Source organism: Vanessa cardui, chromosome 12, assembly GCF_905220365.1.
Source record: "Vanessa cardui chromosome 12, ilVanCard2.1, whole genome shotgun sequence".
Lineage (NCBI taxonomy): Eukaryota > Metazoa > Arthropoda > Insecta > Lepidoptera > Nymphalidae > Vanessa > Vanessa cardui.
Window position 1 is genome coordinate 11452251 of NC_061134.1, and position 23119 is coordinate 11475369.

The following is a 23119-nucleotide window of genomic DNA, read 5'->3' on the forward strand; positions in this document are numbered from 1 at the left end:
TGGAAATGACAGCTGTGGTCGGCCATATTGCAATTTGTGAATTCGATGAATTTTGTTCGTTCATAGTTTAGATAAGCCTAAAAAGTTAAACGATCCAAAAAGTTTATACAAGTCTATGGTATTCTTATTACGCTAACATATAGTGTTCCTGGTGGTGTTTAATGTATCATATATTTCTATTGAATTAAAATGAGGTGATACTAGTTAAAAACAATTTCTCGTGCATACGTACTTCCTACAATGATTAAACTTTCGGGGCAAGGCTCTTAGTATTTTATGTAAATGAGCATGGGTCGGTGTGGAGTGACGTATCGACGATTCAAATTGAATGTTATTATAGCGCGTCAGTGTCATCGTGCATTCGTGTTGTGAAGACAACGGGCGTGCTCAAGTCGCGAAAGTAAATAGCTTAGTGAGAAACTAATGGCATATTGTATTTAGTGCATTGAGCCATGGCACCGAGACCTCCTCCACCCCCTGGGCCACCACCACCTCCTGGCCCTCCTCCTCCACCGGTTTTTGGTAGTTCAAAAGGTGGTCCGTCTGACAATCGAAATGCTCTTCTAAGTTCGATTAGGCAAGGAGCTAAATTAAAAAAGACTGTCACGATTGATAAAAGTGGACCATATATTCCCGGAAAAGTATCAAATGCGCCAGCCAGTGGGTCACCTGTCGGGAACGGGGTGCGAAGTGCGGCTCCTGTTCCCAATGGAGGGGGAGGAGCTATGCCTGGTTTGGGTGGACTTTTCGCAGGAGGCATGCCCAAGCTGAGGCCAACAGGAAAATTAGCGGGTAAGATATGATTGAATATATATATACACTTACCAATAAAATAAATTATTGATATAATACAATAGAAATATTTTTCTATAATAGATAAAAATGTCACACTATCTTCCACAATATGCTTTTTATCAAGCCTTATCAAAACCTTAAAATTATTAGACAACCAAAATTCTATATTTGTAAGCAGTATTGTTCAGTTCCAATAATTTATTTTCAATTATAAATTCATTGAAGATTATTTTTAATTGAAAATTAATTAGTCTTGTCTTCTTTTTGATATATACTATTTTTTAAATTATTTATTCAATATGATATAACTATTATATAAGAGTATCCAAATCCAAATGCTTTCGTTAAAAATAATTTCTAAATAATCTTGAATATTGTGTGAGTATCTTCTATACAAAAAATATTAGAGAGTTTATTTTTAAAAGTTGATTCTTAATACATATTATTTTAAATGATTGTTCCAATTAATTTGTAACAAAGCATTATAATGTAAATCTTATTTATTCTGATTATAAGAGCATTTATATGTTTACTCTCTTTCTGTTTAAATTTTAACTCAGTAGAAGTTCAACATATTGTTATCACCAAATAAAGTACACAATACATGTAGTACTTGCTGTTCTAACTTGTATTGTTTGATTAAGTTCCATATATTAACTGAACTATCTTGGCTATATTTATTTACCATTGATCATTTGTTAATTGGTATTAACTTTATATCAAATATGAATAGTTAACAGTTTCATAAGTTTAGGTATTCCTTTTTTTATTTATGTAATTCGATGATGTTCTGTTTGTCGTAAAATAAATTATGGATATTTACAATTCAAAAACATATAACATTCTTAATGATTTCAATATATTTCAGTACCTTGTCAAATTAAAATTGATACTGCCATTAGAGAATGTTTTATTATTGCTTTACATGATTATTGTTAGACAAAATTTGCACTCAATAAGTTTAAAGCTTAGCTTCATAAAATGTAGGCACACTGAGGACTTTTTGTTTATCATGCCAAATTTTCTATACCAAATCAATATTATATCTAATTATTTTATATATTTAGTATGTAGTAAATACTTTTCTTTAAAGAGTTAATTTCCTATAAATATTTTCTTATATTCTAATTAGTTTTAAATACCAGTCCTTATATTATCTTTTTCAAAAATAAAATTTTTATTTTTTTGTTTTGTAATTTTTGCAAATTTCTAAAAACATTATTAATAGTTAATTTAATTTACTTTGCAACTAAGTGTAAATGTGCTAACAACTTTGATGTATCTAAGAAAGCTATGCTAAGCTAAGCTATGTGAATATTAAAAGATTTTTGATAAGTGTCTACTTGAAAAAAGTATATGTTGATTTGATTAAGTAAGTGTATAATGCACTGTATATTATATGATTTTGTAGTATATTATCATTGTTAATATTGCTAAATTCTGCAATGGTGTGTTGTTAGGCTCAATAGATTAAAATAACATTTGAGCATGTCAAGTGAGTTTTAGGATATTTCTCTGAAGGAATAATCAATAGTAGTTGGAGATCAGACATTGGCAGTGATTAAAATCCACGTCCCAGAAAGCTTGTCTGACCTGGTCTCTGATCATATGGCCAATATATGGCTACCCTGTCTAATATCAAATGAGTTTAATTAATGCTAGGTGATATTTTCGTGTCTGACTCTCCACCTATATATATTATATTTATTATATATATAATATGTTGTGTGCAGTGACTTCATAAAATGTAATTATTTTAAAAGCTGCAAGAATGTATTTCAAATTCAATTTGTTACCTTCTGATATTATACATGCGCTCGACCTTAGAAATATGATTAGTTACAATGTAACATTTTATTGTAGGTACGACAACACCAAATGGTCAAATACGTTCAGACGCCCCGCGGTTTCCACCTGCACAACAAACACAAAAATCACCTGAAAAAACACGACCGTATCCGCCTCATAGCGGCAATGTGGTTGCCGCTATAACAGAGGCGTTAGCGTCCAGGGAGGGTCAGAGGGAGTCTCCCAAGGAACCGCCGAGCCACCACCCGCCAGCTCGGCCTATGGTCAGAAGGCAGCCGAGCGAAGCGAAGGCCAGGGGACCACCACCGGAGCCTCCAGTACAGAAGCAGGCTATGCCTTTGGTGAGTGTTTATTAATAAAATTTAACAATTGAGCTAGATTGAGCTATATTCTACAACGATTCCTTATTTATACAAAATTATTCCATAATTTAAGTATGAGTGAACCATATTAATATTACGGAAGTCTATAATATTGTTGATTTTTGTTTTGATAGGGTGATATTTCTTGGTGGTGACAATATTTATAGGCGATGTTGACCATTATATCGGGTGGTCCATAGACACGTATCTACAATCGAAGTGTTAACCTAAATAATGGGTATTAGTTTAATTGTACTGTAAACAATCTCTAAGTGGATTAAGTATATACTTAATCTAAAGCATTAATTTCAGATATAATTAAATCGCTTTTACTTTACTTTACTTTTACTCTACTTTATATCAGGTCATAAGTGTGGACGATGTTTTGGTTAAACTCACTTTTTGTTCTGTTTTTAAATAACAGATAAATAAATAACGAGACAGATAAGTAATATCTATATCTTAATGTTTCAATTCTCATTCGAAATCATCAATCAACGATATGCTAATAAGTCACGTGGTTTAAATTGTAGACCTTAAACATTGCATGCATGCCCATGCATTTTTATGCTATTTCTTCCATTATTATGACTAATCAGTCTTACATAGACACTTCTCGGCTGGCATTTTATTATTTCAGTACCGATTTAAAGAAACAAGTAATTAATATGAAACAATACTGTGTTACCTACATTCCGAACCTTAGAAATCGATTTTCTAAAGACCTTGTTTAAAACTACAGTATTATTTATTAAATACTGAAACTAATAATTGTAATACCAAGTATATAAGGTGCATTTCATCCGCCATACTGACTCGTTAGTCTATGGTCTATAGCTTACCTTATAAGGCGGAAGACCCCGAAAATCCTGGGTTCATATCGTTTGCCCTAATAAAAGGATAATGAGCTTTCCCGTTCGAAAATTGGGTAGTTTTCCAAGTACTTTATATATATGGTGGAACTATTTTCGATCCTATTAAATTACGAGAGTGAGGAAACAGAAATAATCTCTGCAATATTATACACACTTGTACACTTTTATTACCTGCGTAGTTGACTAGTCATTTATAAGTTATAACATTATACTATGTATATGTAAATTATTTAACACTCAATTTAAATATAATTGATGTGAATAATCGTCTCTGTCGTTAGTTTTTTTTTATATGATAGACAGAGAGTAGAAATTTCTGTTTATATAATTATTAAATTTTCGTCTTCGTGAATATTTTTCAGTTTAAAGGATGACTGGCAGAGATAATTGGCGTTAACTAGATCTATTGTGGTCATGCAATGTGTGGATTTATTGTTTGTGGTCATTAAAGTTTAGAGCCGTAGGCTTGATCAATATCTGGTAGACATTTAACTTAAGAATAAATAAAATTAGGACAACTGATATACAACATTCTTTAAAGCGCTCAGGTTTAAAAAAAAGTGATACTTTCATTGATTTTTATTGTTACTGTCACATTCAGAGAGGTAGATCTATATATGCTGTACTCTTGAAAAATTTTATGCAAATATTCACTATGATCGGTTCGAAAGAAAGAGAATTAAATCGCTAGAACAAACACCTCGCTTTCGCATTTATAATGATTGATTTATGACGAACTCGTTTGAATTAGTTTGCGAAATTTGATCCACTAATATTAAAATGTGAAGTTGAATACCTTGTAAAAAATAATTGAATTGACTCAAATAGTCGTTGCTACGTAAAGTAACATCGAACGGAACCGTCTGTGAATAATAGAAACATTTAATTCTAAACACATTCATTTGTCGCAATTTGACAGTCGACGATTTCTCGTAAGAGGTTGCGTTATTTCTTTTTAGAAAACAAATATTTTACTTTTCGATCGTAAGTTTTTCTCGGACCGCCAAGCGGAAGCTTACTTTCTACCAATACCGTCGTGTTATGAATATTCTGATGTTAATCTTTTGTATTCATTAGTGTTTTAATTTAAAAAATGATAAATTTCTATAGTCGTTTATAATATACATCTTATTTAGTAAGCTTTGTATAAAGTGTAGTTTTTTTTTTTTATTTAATTCCGCAATCGAAGTCCGCGGTTTAAAATCAAGGCAAGCATGATTAAGTTCTTACGTGCTTATAATAATCATAAGTGCCGTGAAATTTAATTTATGAGGATTTTATTAAGCCGTATCGTTTAATAAAACCACAAAAAATTGTGAATGTCAAACAAGTATCAAAACTCAATTTTTACATTTTGTTATCGTGTAAACTTTACGGGAGAGGAAATATATTAATAACTAATGTATTTGAGTACCTTAAAGTACAAAAGTTGTGTATTATAAATACTATTTTCAAATAAAGACAAACGCTCCCACACGCATTCTCACAAAGGTAAAAATAATCTCGGCGGGCTATAAACTATATATCGCCTGTAGGTGGGGTCGATTTTGTAACACATTTATTTATATTCGAAATCGTTCACCTTGCCTCCAGCAGCGGTGCAATCGCATCACGTATACGATATTCGGTGTACATATAAATTAATAATTCGTAGTTTTAATAGATAATATGGGCTTGCCGATGTGAAAGTCGCATATGATGCCTAGTTCTTTTTTTTTATGAAGCAGTGGAAACACAATTCAACGTTTACCTTAATTAATTGTGATACATATATAAAGGATTATTTTTTTAAATCTTATAATGACGTCTGCCTCAGACGGAATAGAATAGAAGTCGGAACTCTCATCTCATTCTCACATCTCAATGCGTGAATGGATTTTCCCCAACTATGGAGTTTTGCTAAGAAAGATAATGAAACCCTAGAATGATAATAAAACGAATAACAGGATAGTAAATATTATAGATTTATTGTAGTGTACAAACTATTTCACTGGACGGATTAACTTCGTGGTAGGGCTTTGTGTAAGCCTATATGTATTATTAAGGTTATGTATTTATGACATATTCTACCGCCAAACGGCAATACCTAGAATTGTTGTGTTTTGGGTGAGTGAAATCTTAGTTCCCAAGGTTGGTGGCAAGGTTGGCATGTTGGCGACGTTCATATTTTTATTTGTTAATATTTCTTATAGCGAAAATGTCTATGAGTGGTGATGGCCCATTCGCTCATCCGCTTAACTTTCTTATACAAAAAATATTTTGTAACAAAGTTTTTAATTAATTTCAAATTTCGATTATAAATTAAAACACATTTTGTATTGGTGTCAGTACAATTTTTAGCTCTATTTGATTTATTTCAGTGCATAGATAAAATGAAATTTTGTTTGAAAAATAGTAGGTAATATTCATTGAAATTAATACCAATAGATTAGCAACTATTAACTATGGTCAGTGACGCTGCAGATATTAACATTGTATGGTTACCCTTGAAACCTTAATTAGTACAGTTATGGTACGTGCTGGTAATTACACAGTTTACTTGGAAATAATTACCACCGTCAATGGTACCGTCTAACGAAATTAGTAACTGAGATGTTTGAAAATAGCAAAATTCTAACAGAATCGATAAAATATAAACTATGACCATTACATGAGAATTAATGTCTTCATTAATTATGGTTTACACACAGTGAAAGATTTAAAGAACTTTTAAATATCGAATATAATGACAAATTAAATAATCAAATAGTCACTTAATTAAAGATTTTTTCTTTATAAGAAATTAGTTCTATGTCGAGTCTAAGTGTAGAAGTATATACCTTTAAATTTTAGAGAAGGATCGTATTTATAAACATTAAACATTATCGTACTAGCTGAATCTGCGGCTTTGTACGGCCTACACATACAAACCGCCACGCCCCGTTTTATCCCCTATAGATGTGACTTAATAGTTTTTTAAGCTTTCAGTTTAACGGATTAGGCCTAAATAGATGACATATGATTATTTTCGCATTTATAACATAAGTATAGACTACACTAGCTGTGCCCGCGATCTTGTACGCGTTCGAATTTAAAAAAACAAAAATGTTATTGTAGCCTAAGTTACTCCTTATTATATCAGTTATCTGCAAATGAAAGTCCCGTCAAAATCGGTCCAGCCGTTCCAGAGATTAAACAAAAAAACAAACAGACAGACAATTGTAACAAATGTTATTTTGGTATATGTACCGTGTGTGTATATTATGCATTGAGTAAAAAAGTGCTATTTTCATTTTACAAACAGACACTCCAATTTTATTATATATTTACTTATGTCATCTATGCTGTTGATGTAGTTTTCCTCAGTGACGATATGCGCTTTAAAATTAATTCAAGTATCATTACGTAAAGTACATTATTACGTGAAGCCTACCTTACAGTAATTCAACCTTTTCAATGGTAATGGCCCGCATTAAATACAAATATATTATGTAATTACGTTTAACTAGGTTGTATTCGAACAGATATCAGTATTTTTTTACTGAATTGATTTTTAATGAAAGTTCGAACTTGACCTATAATTAAGTGATTTTGAAATACATTAAAACTGCTTTATGTGGCCCTATATAACTTATTTATAAAGTATTGAAATATTTACTTCAAAATATGTTGTGTAGTATTGTTATACGTACCTAATAATTAATATAAAATTATTTGCCAAAACATTACTGTTTTTTAAACTAGGTTATCAGCCCGTTTAACATACACACACAGACGCAGGCTCTCACTCATACGCCTATTTATTTTAAATGCATTAAAAAACTTTTATATTCATAAACAACGTATAATATAATAAATGAATATATAATAATTAACAAATAATATTCAAATATCAAAACCTCAATCTCATACACTGTACCCTTCAACGTCGTTATCGAGTGATAACATATCAACACCGTTTGACTGAAGTTGGTGACGCAGCTGATGCCACGTTTATATATAAACCACTCCTAACGCCGTCAATACGCCACGAACCATGGACTCTTTAACTCCTTTTCGTATTTGAATTAGGTTGGCCGACTGGCAAATTTATTGGTCACCAACATTGGAACCAAAAGAAATACTAACCAACTTACATCGCCTGTTTGCATTGTTCTTGTAGTTAAACCCTCTGCCTTCTATTCGATACAGTATTATGGTTGTTGTCTCTCGATGAAATAGTTGTTGAGCGGATTTTACTCATTCTGGTAAACTTGCACAATGCCTTACCACAGTCATGTGTCCCGCCGTGCAGATTGTGCAGCTTACAATGGAGAATAGCATCGTTAACAGATTTCTTTTAGGATCTTTTTATTGAAATCGTAAAAGTTAATTAAATACTATTATTATATTGAATTACAATAATTTTCACTACGTGTTATAAAAAAAGTACCCCGGCCGCGTCTGTCTGTCTGAATGTTCGTGATAAATTCCAAAACTTCTGAGCGGATTTCACAAATAGACAGAGGATATATTGATAAGGAGGGCTTCGATATTAAGATTTTTGTGTAAATACGTTGAAATAGAACGACAATTGTTAAATATGTCGAAAAAAAGCAACAAAAATAATATAAATAATAGGTAAAAATTAAAAAAAAGCTTATCGCTAGTTTATTACATAAGCCTGTACTTATTAATGGCACTTATTTATTTTATACACTAGATCATACATGTGTGTGTATAAATTAAATCATTAAGAAAAACATAAACATCTGTCGTTTCGATTATGAAGGAAAAATTGTGTAAACAAACGATTGATAAACACGAATGTTTTTCTAATGATGTCGATTAACAACAGAAAAAAAACGAGGATGGTTCGTTGGAATATATGCGTTCGCGACGAGATAACTGGGTCTTGCTTACATCGCAATTTGAATAATGATTGCTTTTCAGGATGCTACCATTTGACCCCGTTCCACAATGTCGTATGTGGTACGTTTAATGTGAGAGAGACTAATGAAATAAATAAATTACGTCTTTTGAAAACTACATATATGTGTTCCATATATGAAATCTTTTTTGGATAATTTCGTCGATTCATTATAATGGATGGATATATAACCTTTTTATGTGAAATTACACAACAGATAAATTATTAATATTTATGCGTTCCAGTATCGTTCATCCGATTAAATTGAGACTATACTTGTTGTATATTTTATTGTTTGTGGCATTATACCATAAACATAAAATAGGTAGCGAGCGAATCGTCTCAGATATTGTCTATGAAAAATGTTAAAAAAAGTCATTGAATCGGCTATACTTATAATACTTAAATGAAGACAAGGCCAGTCTTATAAAACTATAAAAAAATTGCATTAATCAAAGTAATTTTAAAGTAAAAAATACAAGATTTTTCCTTTTATTCAATATCAATGAGTTTGCTCGCTTACTGAATTTTTTTATTATCTGTGGATTTATTGATTTATCGTTACACCAAAGCAGTGATAAGCTATAAAAATATAGATAAAATATGCATTGCCTCGTCAGAGACATTGTATAGATTTTTGTGCTAATGTTGATTTGTTGCTTTAAATTTTGGTTAAGGTGCAAGGGTGTGAGTAAATTAATTTTATCTAAACATTTCTATTTCTGTTAGCCATCAATTTATAATAAAATCAAGGACATTTTGTTAGTAATAGGGTTCAAGAATTTATTAAAAATCTTTTTGTAACGCATACTCCTAAAAAATTATTCGCAAAAATGTATGTATGTACATGTACTATTGAAATTATAATGAAAAATATACGAACGAATAACAAATGAATTAAAAAAAGTTAATTTAAATATAATGAACGAGTATTTGTGAATGCTACTGTGTGAGTTTTTTGTTTTATCGGAAGTTTTTTACATTGGAACAGATTTCTCTTCAGAATTGTAATTGTGCAAAATTTTGTTCTTCTACGATTACAATATCAATTAACAAATAAAAAACAGTTCGTATGATTAATCATAACTACTCCTTGAGGTGCAAATTCAGACCGATATGTTTTTTTTCTAACCGTATACAGAGTAACAGAGATGCAAATAATCTGTTAATGAGTAAGCAAGAGACGGGTGCGTTTTATAAATCTTTATTAACATAGATTTATTTTCGAATTAAAAATAAAAAAATTGCTTATCCTCAAGCATTGATTTGACGGAATTGTTTGATTTATATATTTTAAGTTTTATATCTATAAATTGTTTTGCAACATGTATATGTTTATACAAATACAATAATTAAGTATTAGATAAATTAGTCATCTCTGTGTTAGTAGTATGTCTTTGTTATCTTATATAACATGATGACTCATAAAAAATGATCGTAATTTGTCAGATCGGTTGACTTTCATTGTCTCTGCAATGTTCCATTGGCTGCAAGTTCTCGAGATTTGCGCGAAAATTAAAATTCTTTATAAGATAAGATGTAGATCATTCGTGTCATGTCGACTATGTCATGTTTGCTGAATCATAGAAGATTTACATATAATGTGTGTAATTACATTACAACAACGATATAGTAATTATCTAATAAAAAGTTATATATATATATATATATATATATATATATATATATATATATATATATATATATATATAAGATAAAGTATATTTTTAACTTGGTGGTAGGACTTTGTGAAAGTTCGACGGGGAGGGTATCACCCACTCACACTTTTCATATACTTTTTTTCTACAATTTGTGTGTACAATTCATCTCGAGTTCGGCGGGGAATGAAAACATCGTGATGAAACCGGCTTAAGTCTAATTTCAACGAATATCTGCCACGTGTGAATTCACAAAGCCGCGTTGGAGCAGCGCAGAGGAGGCCTTAGCCAGCTGTTGGAAATTTACAGGCTGTTACTATTATATTGTATATAACTAGAACACAAGGACTAGGTTCCCAAAGTTGGTGGCGCATTGGCTATGTAAGAAATGATTAATATTTCTAAGGGTACCAACGTTTGTGGACCGTGGAGACCATTTGCAATCAGGTGCTCTGCTAAATACAAAGAAATACTTTATTAAGCAACGTAACAGCTTGTGAATGTTCCATGTTGGCGCACGTCCTCCTTCTTGAAATTGTTTGCAGCTCACTCCTGCTGGAGTATGCCGGTTGGTGGACATTGGACATGAATGTTAAATATTTTGATCCAACACATGCAGATATTTCTTTTCGATGTTTTTCTCCGCTGTCTAGCATGAAATTAATAATATACACAAATTAAGTATGTACATGAAAATTCGGCGGCGCCTCCTACCGGGACAGCTCGACTTTAATACAAAGATAATAGAATATATAAATTATAAAGTTTCTACATCATAAGTAACTCGATTAGACTAATGATAGTTTTCATTACTTTAATAAATAGTTAGTCATTGACTTTAGCAATTACTTCATAGTAGCTTGTGTAATTATATTAAAAAAAATGTCGCTTGTTTTATAAAGATTAGTCACGAAGCGACGATGTCATGGTCGTGAATACTATTAATAATAATAGTACAAGTTGAGAAGGTACGCTTTGCTTAGACAATGTATAATGTATATGGACTATCTGATTTAGTCCCTCTGTAATATTCTTAAAACTACGGAGTAATTCTATGATACTGTATGTTGATGTTGTCAACTTTTATAAAGAAATTACTTCTCCAATTGCTGCTGCCTCGCTAGTATGAGCCGTAGTCTGATGTTGTTTAATTTAAAATCTATCTCAATAAAAAAAATATTTTATCTCTTAAAAGACCTGAGCAATTTTTTATTTCAAATAAACAAACTATTCATCTTTAAAATATTAATATAATATTGATTGGCAATATCGAAAGTATTTTCAGTGCAACATCTTTGTCTAACCCAAAAAGAGGAAAATAACTAAAAATAAAGGCACTTTAGACGAGTTGTTTGTATGATGTTAAAGATTGAGTAGGCAGTCTTTTCTTAGTTTGTGGATATTATTAGATAGTAAAGGTTTCCTTTAAATTTTAAGCCTCTACGTCTTCTTGTTACTCTGTGCGTTGATCCCAGTTGGTCAGCAGTCAGTTTTTAATATACATATAGATTCCAATAATGCTATTAACTCTTAATCAATTATAATTATACCAAAAAATAACAATGCAGAATATTTTTGTGTCAGAAATTTGCCAGTGATTAGATTAATTGATGTTTAAGTAATGGTTTCTTTAAAAGAATAATATCGATTCTAATAATTCTTGCTTTCCTTAGCAATATGTACCTGATATCTTCATTCAACACATATTACTTTCTTGTATAAATAAAATGCGTTTAATTAATAAAGTAAGTTTATATTACGAATATTTAAATAAAAAATAAACTAACCTAAAAGTGATTCATATTTATAAATGGGAAAATATATCTTTCTGTTTGTGACTATAACGCTTTCACAGCTAAAGCACGAAATCAATGTTAAAGAATATTGCTATGAAGCTAGCTTGAAACACAAAGACGGATTTAGAGTTCTTTTTTTACCCTACTCAGGGTTAAAGTAGTAGATTTGGGAAGTTCTTGAAGGATTTTCATAATAGAGTAAATGCTACGCGGGTGATGTTGCAGTAACAGTTAATTGTTTATAAATAACTAGCCACCTGCCACGGCTTCGCATGGATGTAATACTGATACTAAATATACTACTGCATTTGTTTATTTACGATATTACATTAGAAAATTCTAAAATTATTAGACTTTTTTTATGGAATAGGTTGGCGGACGAGCATATGGGCCACCTGATGGTAAGAGGTCACCATCATCCCTAGACAAGGACGCTGTAAGAAAAATTAACTATTCCTTACATCGTCAATGTGCCACCAATCTTGGGAACTAAGATGTTATGTCCCTTGTGCCTGTAGTTGCACTGGCTCACTCACCCTTCAAACCGGAACACAACAATACTGAGTACTGTCATTTAGCGGTAGAATAACTGAGGAGTGGGTGGTACCTACCCAGACGGGCTTGCACAAAGCCCTACCACCAAGTTTTTCTTCACTGTTTATTAGTGTTTCTTTACTATATTGTCCATGTATTATATATAAAAACCTTTCTCTCTAATCACACTTTTTATATAAGCATACATATAAGTTATGAGCAATGACAACACCATATTGCTAATATTTCATAGACGCCTTACAAATGATGATATTCAAATTATATCGAACCCTTTAATCCGTAACAGTACTTCCAAATGAGGTCCTCAAAACAATTCCTGTCTGACACGTCCCTCATTAAAACATGCACAGTTTGACCACAATTACTTCGTATGGAGATATTTTAGTCTGAACGTTTGCCAAGTAATTTGCGGAAAATAACAGTGCCAAGAACAAGGGGAGATTGTCTCAGCGACCCTTAGACGAGGGAGAAGTTTTCGACTTAATAGTATAGGCGCGTTTTATGTTCGTTATTGATGTTTCTGTTTACAAATAATTTCGTGTCCAATTTATGGTATTAACAGTCGACTTGGTCAAATGATAATAGCTTGAACTTTCAAATAGTATTTTCTTCTACTTGTATGTTATTAGATAATGGCAAACAGATTCATCTTTTGCTTTTACCATATTAAATAGTAATGAATTTGTTATATAAAACAATTTTATTGATCTTTAACATAACGGTTTTATTTTCATTTTGGAAGATTCATTTTTACTAATTGACGTAATGAAAACTGTTAATTACAACGATTGCATTATTTTATCTATTGTGAAATAATGGACACTTAAAGAGTTATTAGAGGAACATTTCAAAGGTGTAATTTAAATGATGCACTTAATGGACTAAAATCATATTTAAATATTAATTTAGTAATTATATGTATTATACTATAGTTTAGTCATGAATTTAAGAAATTCAATGATATTAATTCTGGTACGTCAATGGGAAACTATGTGTTAATAAAAGCCCTGTACATATATAGCTTAACTGCTGATATAAGCTTGTGATTCACCCCTAACACACAATGTTTGCGGTTGTCCTTAAGTTTTCCCTAAGCGCCTTACCTAAGTACAATAAATGTTAATTCGAATCATGAGTCAATACTGATTCATGGTAGATCGGACGTGAGCGATGCGGTTTGGACATATCAAACCAAGGTTTAATACTCGGAAGGAATTTCATATATACTCTTTTTTAATGTAAAGGAGCCATATATAGAGTTTCATTTGATTAAAAACAAATGAAAATATAATACTTTTTCTGTATCTATTCAAACTATTACTATATATGAGTAATTCAATAAAATATTACCAGACATACTTATTTATACTTCATAAAAAATATTTTGACGAACAAAATAATTAAATTTGTATTAGGAAATAATCTTAGGTAGAGCAAGAATTTTTAAAGTAAGGCATTCATAAAAGATGAATCTCGAAAGCCATTTCATTGATAAAAGATGCATTAAGACGAACAGACAATATGGACACGAATTACTTTTTTACGTAGTACGGTGTTGTGAAGGTTCGTTTTAGTGGCCTTAAAAGCGTCACCTGAATTGCGAGAACAGAAAATGGGAGCCCTACTTAAGTTTTATTCCCGTCCTAAGGGTGTCATATGGAGGTCGGGTCAGGTTTCACAGATATTTCTTATTCATGAACGAGTTTTCCAGAGGAGTAGTAAATATTATCATATTCTAACTGCCTCATTTATTTAGCGATAACTAGTCTGTAGGTCCAGGAGATTTAGAGGAACATTTTCTTTTAAATAATTCTCATTAGCAGCACGGAGTAGTTCGTTGTTAATGTCACGTCCTCGGAGAGCAAGTAAAGCTGGTCATACGCTGATTTTTGTTTTAAAGTGCACATAAATTGGAATCAGCTAAGTACGAGTCAAGTTTATGCGGTTGCTATCTGGCTGTCGTGTCGGATCCGTCACATTATTAGTAATGTCCCTTCATCGGTGATCTAACAATTCAACGCGGAACTATTTGTGGTGATGAGTCACGGAAACCCATGCCTTGTGTAATCGGAATAGGTGTCACATCCCACCCGCTGTGGAGCCGTTTGTCATTTGTCTGTTTACAATAATTTTATTACAACACTTGTATTTACTATGAACTTCCGCAGCGCTTTGATTGCTTTTATGAATGAAATTGACTCGATGCGATATGATATTTCGTGAAGTGAATCATTTCATTTAATAAATGTTACGTTTATTTTTATTTACCATACATACAATTTCATCAAACAATGTGTTGTGGTTTGGAAGGTTAATGCAAAGACTTTTTATTGTCCTGAATTTATTGTATGTTATTCCAAAAGTAAAAATAGCAACCGCTATTATGTTAAAACGAAAACCGCTTTTAAGCGGTCAACGTAACTTTGACCATTCACTGAGTACTGTTTTATTTTTGGGATAAAAAGTATGCTATGCAGTGACCTAGTGTATAATTACCTACGTATCTAGTGCATAAATCCTCAGCAAGCGGAATTTAATTTTAAACACTCAGCGGCTTTCGTTAAATGTACGGTTTATATTTTCGTAGTAACCAGAATGAATTGATCTCTGCAAACATATGAAATGATATGTAAACAGAGGTTTTTTTTTATGGAACATGTTAATCCCATGTTTCTATTTGACTTGACGACTTAATTTTAATATAGTTTGGTCAGACCTTAAAAAAATTTTTATCGTAATTTTATAAGGTAATTTAACTTCAGGCGACGCCTACGGCCTTTCCTAACTTTGCTTTAAGGTGTAATGCCAACGTGTGTGTTAAAACAGATGCTATCACGGTCACGTGAACTGAAAAAGGGCACTTTATTAATCCCTACACAATCCGGCCCGACCCTAAAGATGGTAATTGAAATCTTTGTGAGACACGGAATTGTAACAATGGCAACATTGCTTTTCAGTAAGTCCGGTTTTTACTGAGAATGTTCTAGGGGAAATCCCAATCTAAACTAATTTAATGTGAAAGTAACTCTGTCGGTCTCTCGCACTTTTGCGACCAAACCAATGAATATGATGAAATTTGGTGTGAAGTAAACTTGAACTCCGAGGAAGGAAATAGGCTATTTTTTGCCTAATACATGACAACCAAACCCTTTAAAACAGGAGAAGCCGCAACTAGTACTGTATATGAACCAGTGATACGATGCAGGGAATTACTACAGGGAGTGAAATCTTGGTGGGACATTAAAAATGTTCTTTGAATTACTGTAACCAGTTCTAAGGTATTCCTTTTTAGAGCAGAATGAATTTAATATTAAACAACAACAGCCTGTAAATTCCCACTGCTGGGCGAAAGCCCTCCTCTCCCTTTTTGAGGAGAAGGTATCCACCACGCTGTTCCAATGCGGGTTGGTGGAATACACATGTGGCAGAATTTCTGTGAAATTTAATATTAAAAATGGACTATTATATTGTTTCAGAGCTCTTCGGACTCAGTGCTAACGACCGGTTCAATAACAGAACGGATAACCAACCGGCAAGTATCCGAACAGAACGTACCGCCTCATGTCGCCTCAACGCTGCACCGGAATAAGAGCACACTGCACTCTGGCTCCCAGGCTTCTTTGGGTATGACCTTTATAGTGATTCTAAACTTTCATTATATTCATGTTACGGTATGGAAAATTCTCCACATTTTTTATGAACACTTCGAAGTCAATCGTATAACGCGTCTATAAAAGGAACAATGCGTTGGGCGTGTAATTGAGTGCCTATGTATTCAACTTGAGTTTAGACGCTTCCAAAAGATTAACTGCCGTTGAATTCACTGGAACTTTAATGGTTTTATCGCTTTTGTTTGATTTAACTTACCAATTGTCTGGCGGATTAAAATTTTTCCCTCGTAAAACCCGTTAAAAGTTTTTGTTCATTTTGTTGCGCAAAACGGCTTTTTAATATTGTTTAATCCGTCGAATATTTGAAACGGAATATTATGGCTTTAGTTTACTTCGTAGCGGACTAATGTCATAATTATTGATTAAATTATTTAAACAACACATTTTTTTATGGTATAGGTTGGCGGACGAGCATATGGGCCACCTGATGGAAAGTGGTCACCATGACCCATAGACAATGACGCTGTAAGATATATTACCTTACATCGTCAATTTGCCACCAATCTTGGGAACTAAGACGTTATGTCCTTTGTGCCTGTAGTTACACTGGCTCACTCACCCTTCAAACCGGAACACAACAATACTGAGTACTGTTATTTGGCGGTAGAATAACTGATGAGTGGGTGGTACCTACCCAGACGGACTTGCACAAAGCCCTGCCACCAAGTAACACATTCTTTGTATTAAAGATAATTTTATTTTTCCAGGCGGTTCCATGACATCCCTGTCGTCAGCGACATCATCGCTGACGACTCCCGCTTCATCGCTGTCGACGTCGGACCTTTCGGAGCGTCCGCGCGTCAGTCATGGCAAGCCGAACCTGGCGCCCAAGCCGCCCGTGCTGTCCCCCGCGCCCGACAGGCCCTCGCCCCCGCCCAAGAAGTTGATCGTCAATGGCAAGCTCGCTGCCAGAGCGCAGAGTATGAGGGTGCCCAGGTATGACAAATGTGGATTATTAACCAAATATGTTTATATAGTAAGGACACAAATTAGATGTAGCATCGGAAAATGAAATGGAATGAAAATAAAACTGATTACTGCCGACTTACACAACCAATAGAAATAGCTCCCTATCGCGTCATTCGACGCTATTCGTCGCTATAGATTCAGAGAAAGCAAGTGCATATAAATCGACGCGTCAAATTGACGAATATATTAAGTCATATGATATTACAAGTTATTACGTTTGTGCAAAGATCATATTCGCGTGAGAAATAAATATTGATAATTTGAGGTAGCGTACTCAATTCGGATGTGATCGGTTTTACGAATTTTGCCGATGCGACATCTAAGTTGTGTCGTACTATACATCCATATACAACTTGGGACGTATGTGTATATTGTTGATTAAATAATTCCTGTTAATCATAAGGCCTTTTTTCCATCCGGCGCGATCCGAGGAAAGGACCTATTGAAATCGTATACGTCCAATTGCTCATTTTTCACGATTTTTTTGTGAAATAAATACTAATTTAATTAATATGATTGTATTTCACTGCGACTGCTCTGTTTTGAAAACTGGGACAATTGATACAGGTTACAGCATTACAAGGGCGTCACGGTAGCATGCGTAAGCGATCCCGTTGCGCCCACCGAAAGACGGAGAGGGTACCGCTGGTTTTTTAGTGGGTAAACCCGGTGGACCTGGGCGCACTAGGCGTTCAGGAAACCGGGGAGTCCCCCCCCCACTTTCCATCACGTGGGGGAAGCGCGTAAGGCGTTTTTCCAGCGTAAAAAAAAGGTTACAACTTTACAACGATGAGTAATACACGTGTGTCGGCGTCCGCAGGTCCCCGCCGGTGTCCCCTCCGTCCCCCGGGGGCGCCCGCCCGCCGCCGCCCGCCAACCCGCCCGTCGCCACCAAAAACCCCGCCTCGCACTTCGGTATGTATACCATTTTGAATGCCATGGGACATTTATATACATGTATACGTTTTATTACATTGGTACTCATGTTAAGCGAAGTTTGAAAGAATTAATTTGTATATAATAGGTTATTTGACTGGTTTTTAAAATCCATTTTATATTATTTAGTAGAGGTTAAAGAACCCAGTAAAAGTGGATTTTTTTATTTCTAGTACATATTTGCCGAAAAATATCATACTTAAAATTCCATTTTTAAATAGTGCGCGAAACGCTACTTAGGCAATATTGCGGTGCAATGGGGCCGGTGACGTCACTTGCCTGTATTTTAATCTGTGGTACATATAGAAGGCGAGCAAGGTTAACAAGCATGTGACTTCATCATAAGCCAGGCCAATCAGGAGTGTTTTGTGTCACGTAACAAATGTTTAAAAAAATTGTGTTTTATTTATGAATGTTTAAATAAATGAAGTATTATTTTTGACATTCGTTACTAAATCATTAATACTTAAACCATTTTTAAATGCATAATATTTATTACAATAATTGACGTTTTATTTTTCGCATTGTCAAATAGCCTATTATGTTTATTTTGTTAGAAACATTATCCATGAACTACTTACGTAATTATTAAACAGAATATTTTTAATTTCATATCATGTTAGTAGTATGAGAGTCTGCCGTTGAAATGAATCATAAAAATCTATCATTTACCTATATTATGAGTTCGGTTACGGATAAAACCGCCAACTAATCTGTAATGCTACTTGACTGCAGGAAAACTGTAAAAGGAGAAAATATTAAAAGTATAAAACTTTTAATCAATTAATTACTGATAGCAGTTATCATTATTATATTTTGTTAAATAAATTTGCCGTTATATTAGAGACAAACTGACCCCCCCCCCCCATTTGCTTTATTAAAGATTGTTAAAGATGTAATGACCCCCCCCCCCCCCGCAGGCACGCTGCGCGCGCCCCGCGGCCTGCGCCCGCCCGGCGTGTGCCCGCCGCCGCCGCCGGGCGCGCCGCCCCCGCCCCCCGCGCCGCCCGCGCGTGCGGCCTCGCTCGCGCAGCCGCCGCCGCCGCCGCCGCACCACCACCATCGCTTACACGTGAGCATACACACACACACTTACCAACTTACCAATCACTCAGCAGTCGATCGTTGGTGTCCCATACTCTGTTGATTTGTAATCCCTGATTGATATATTTCATTTCCATCCAAGGAGGAATGAAGAAAAACAAACCTTAGGTTCAGGTGTTTCTGGTGAATTGTTAATAGCTCTTCTGGTGTATCTTAAAATTGTGCCCAAGTAACAGTTCTTGATGAACATATCTTTATTTATAATACTATTTAATTTACTTATCCACTTACATTATTCTACCGTAGTCCCAATAGCAGCGTCGTCGACGTTAAGATAATGTTATTTTATAATGAATGATATCGCTACTCGATATTAAATGGCGCCAAGTCCTCCTGTGTTAGGAAAAGACTCTCCGACTTACCTCAATTATAGTACGACACAAATTAGATGTAGCATCGGAAAATGAAATGTAATGAAAATAAAACCGATTACTGCCGATTTACACAACCAATAGAAATAGCTCCCTATCGCGCCATTCGACGCTATTCGTCGCTATAGATTCACGCGTCAGAGAAAGCAAGTGCATGTAAATCGACGTGACAAATTGACGAATATCATATCTATTATAATATATATCATAGGTCATATGATATTACAAGTTATTACGTTTGTGCAAAGAACATATTCGCATGAGAAATAGATATTGATAATTTGGATTAGCGTACTCAATTCGGATGTGATCGGTTTTACGAATTTTACCGATGAGACATCTAAGTTGTGTCGTACTATACTTATCACGTGGTATTTAATCAATCCTAACAAAGGAAAGGTTCTATGAAAATCGTAATGTTATATAGACATGGCATAGTTTTAAATCGATGTCCGTTCGCGCGTTCGATCGCGTGCGCATCGCAAGTGGTGCCCTCTGTAACGTGTGCGTGTGGTTGTGTCAGGCGGCGCCGGCGGAGGAGGGCGGAGCGCCGCAGCCTCCGGCGCGAGGCTCGTCCATGCGCGCGCCGGACCTTGAGGCGCGCTTCGCGGAGCTTTTCAACCCGCCCGCCAGCTTCCCGTTGCCCGAGCCCTTCCTGCGCATCGCCAAGGGCTATAGCAGCACCACCGTCGCCGGTAAGTACACGTAGGCGCCGGGAGCCACCCGACTCGATGCGTCGACATCGATACACGAAAGGCGTTGTCCATTAATCACGTGAGACTTGAAAGGGGGGGGGGGGGGTGATAAAAATCACGAAAATAACACAAGCGGGAGGGGGGGTGTAGTAAGATATCTCGTGTGTTCATTTTTTTCGTCTAATGCGCGATTTTTAAACAAATATGGTCCTTAATTACAGAACAAAATAAGATTATAGTTTATACCTGAATTTAAATTAAGATAATATTCAGAAAATTTTAAGATTCGTCGTAGGTACTAAAAATACACGTGATGTTGAGAAGGGGGAGGGGGGATGGTCTTAAACCTCACTACGTATCACCAATGGGGGAGGGGGGGTTAAAAAATGCTAAAAAAAGATCACGTGATTAATGGACAGCCCCAAATATATTTATTTGTGCAAGTCTGATCTCCGTACGACAGTGAAAATGAAAATAATCATTTTTAATCTCAATCACGAACATCTGACGCAAAGATTGTTTAATTCGAGAACGTAGATACTTAATTGCTTGTGCTGAATGCATTGAATATTGTATAGAACTTTTTTTTTTTAATAGAGGGATTGAAAACTACTTTTAGTACCGAAAGTGTCTTATAAAAGTCTGAACTTGAAAAATAATTATAATGTCAAATCAGATTAGTTACTTTTGGTTTCGTCAAGGAAGCTATCTCGATGAATGTTATTAATGATTATAACAGAAGCGAAACGCACATACCTTTGACTCAGCAGTCGTAACAAATATCGAAGTAACAATAGTATTATATTTTGTATATATAGATTAAAATTTTATAGGTACAAGTGATAAGTTGGCATAATAAATGTTAGGTACTAATATATAGTCGATTGGGAAACCAAATTGGGATTAGATTGAATTGTTATTAGTTCTAGTGTAAAAGATTATATCCGTTAATGTTATGGTGCATGAATGTATGCATGCGATGTTTAAACACTTAAACTTTGTTTATGATTACAGAAAATGATTCAATCTTTAGCAAATATTATTATCTATATGATAGATATTATTATATACAAATGTAATATTAATATTTTAGTTTAAAATCTTTTCTATATTGCTCATTGTTTTGAAATTATAACGACTCAGTGAATACAAAACTCCCCAAAATGCATTTAAATTATCCCATTCCGAAGTTATTTTGTTTACTTTTATTTACGAGTCGAAATGGCATTGTGTGTTTTTCATCCATTTCATGGTATCACGTTCACGAGTCATCTGCCATTAAATTGGAAGCAAATCATGGGAGTTGTGCATTAGCATTTTTGATTTCATTAAATTTCGAGTCACCTTAGACCAAATTTTTATTTTATTTTATAAGGATAATTATATTGAAAGATGATAATTTTTTAGTGTCGTGTAGTATTTGTGAGTCATTATATTAATCATATTGTACGTAGTTAAAATATATTGTTGGTATAGAAACCCCTTACTGGCCAGGACGTTCATTGTACATATTGAAGACTGACTGATACTTAGTGTTTTAATGATATACGACTTTATCGCTTTTATTATTTTTAATATGAAGTACAATCGGTCGGGTTGTAATTGAATATTTTTTATTGATTTACTTGTCTCTTCGTACTTAGTAGATTGTTTTCTTACCTTTAATATGTATAATTTGCGCCTGGAGCCCTGCACGTAGAAGTGATGTACGCCTATAAAATATTTGTTTTGTAGTTGAGAATTCCTGTTGTGATTCTTTTAATTATAGTGAGGTGCCATTATTGAAATTGTTCTGTAATCGCGATCCTGCTTTAAATATATATTTTTGTTTTTAAAATCAATGAGAATTTTTTAGCTTTAACCACTTAATCTCGTAACTGTTTAATTTATTTTTTTGTTCTTTTTTTTAGTCTGCTACTTTTTGCCGCCATTTTTTGTGACAGATAGTGTTGCTACTCTTTATATTTTGGCAGTTACGAGTTTTGGTGGTAGCTTTTTGCATTGAAATGCAACTGGTATTGTGATACAGTGTATGATGCTTAATATTTATATTCATTATGAACAATAAAAGAATAATCTTTATTGAAACGTCAAATATTTCATTAATTAACCTAATTCGTGTGTTGGTGCTTTACTGTTGATGTCCTACGCTTTGGAGCAATCATTTTGTAGGTTTTTTACTATATTTAAGAATTTTGTTCAAAATAAAACATTTTATAAAAATTAATTAACAGTCGTAGAGCAATCAAGCTCCTTTATATAGCATATATTTTCTATAACGATTTTTCAATAAGTTAATAATTTGTCACACAGTTAATTTATAAAATTTTTGTGCATTGTTCAGCCAACTATAAGACCTGCATGGGTAAGTTTCTGTTATTCTATACGGATTGAAAATAGCTTTACAAGCATGTCTTACTTGCATGTGTTATCAATAACTGTAAAGTGCTCTAAATCTTTGTTAACATTTTATATGATATTTGTCTACTTTTGACAAGAACCTCGTTTTGTGGATATCCCACATTGATCGACAAAAAGCAGGCACATGTACCATGTCAAAAGCCAAAAATGTGTTAAATAATACTCAGCTTGAAATATATTTCTAGATTAGATATAGTGCATGTCTAAGCTCGCG

The 23119-nt window shown here is 33.7% G+C and overlaps 1 protein-coding gene across 1 annotated transcript in view; it reads left to right on the top strand.

The window, feature by feature from the left end:
• The window catches only part of LOC124534318 (WAS/WASL-interacting protein family member 2-like), a 23487-nt gene continuing 368 nt past the window's right edge, over nucleotides 1-23119 (top strand). The window contains exons 1-7 of the mRNA XM_047110088.1: nucleotides 1-792; nucleotides 2659-2945; nucleotides 16215-16362; nucleotides 17117-17345; nucleotides 18199-18293; nucleotides 19235-19386; nucleotides 20313-20484. Coding sequence (XP_046966044.1) covers nucleotides 453-792; nucleotides 2659-2945; nucleotides 16215-16362; nucleotides 17117-17345; nucleotides 18199-18293; nucleotides 19235-19386; nucleotides 20313-20484 — 1423 coding nt within the window. The 5' untranslated portion in view covers nucleotides 1-452. The remainder of the gene's footprint in view (nucleotides 793-2658; nucleotides 2946-16214; nucleotides 16363-17116; nucleotides 17346-18198; nucleotides 18294-19234; nucleotides 19387-20312; nucleotides 20485-23119) is intronic.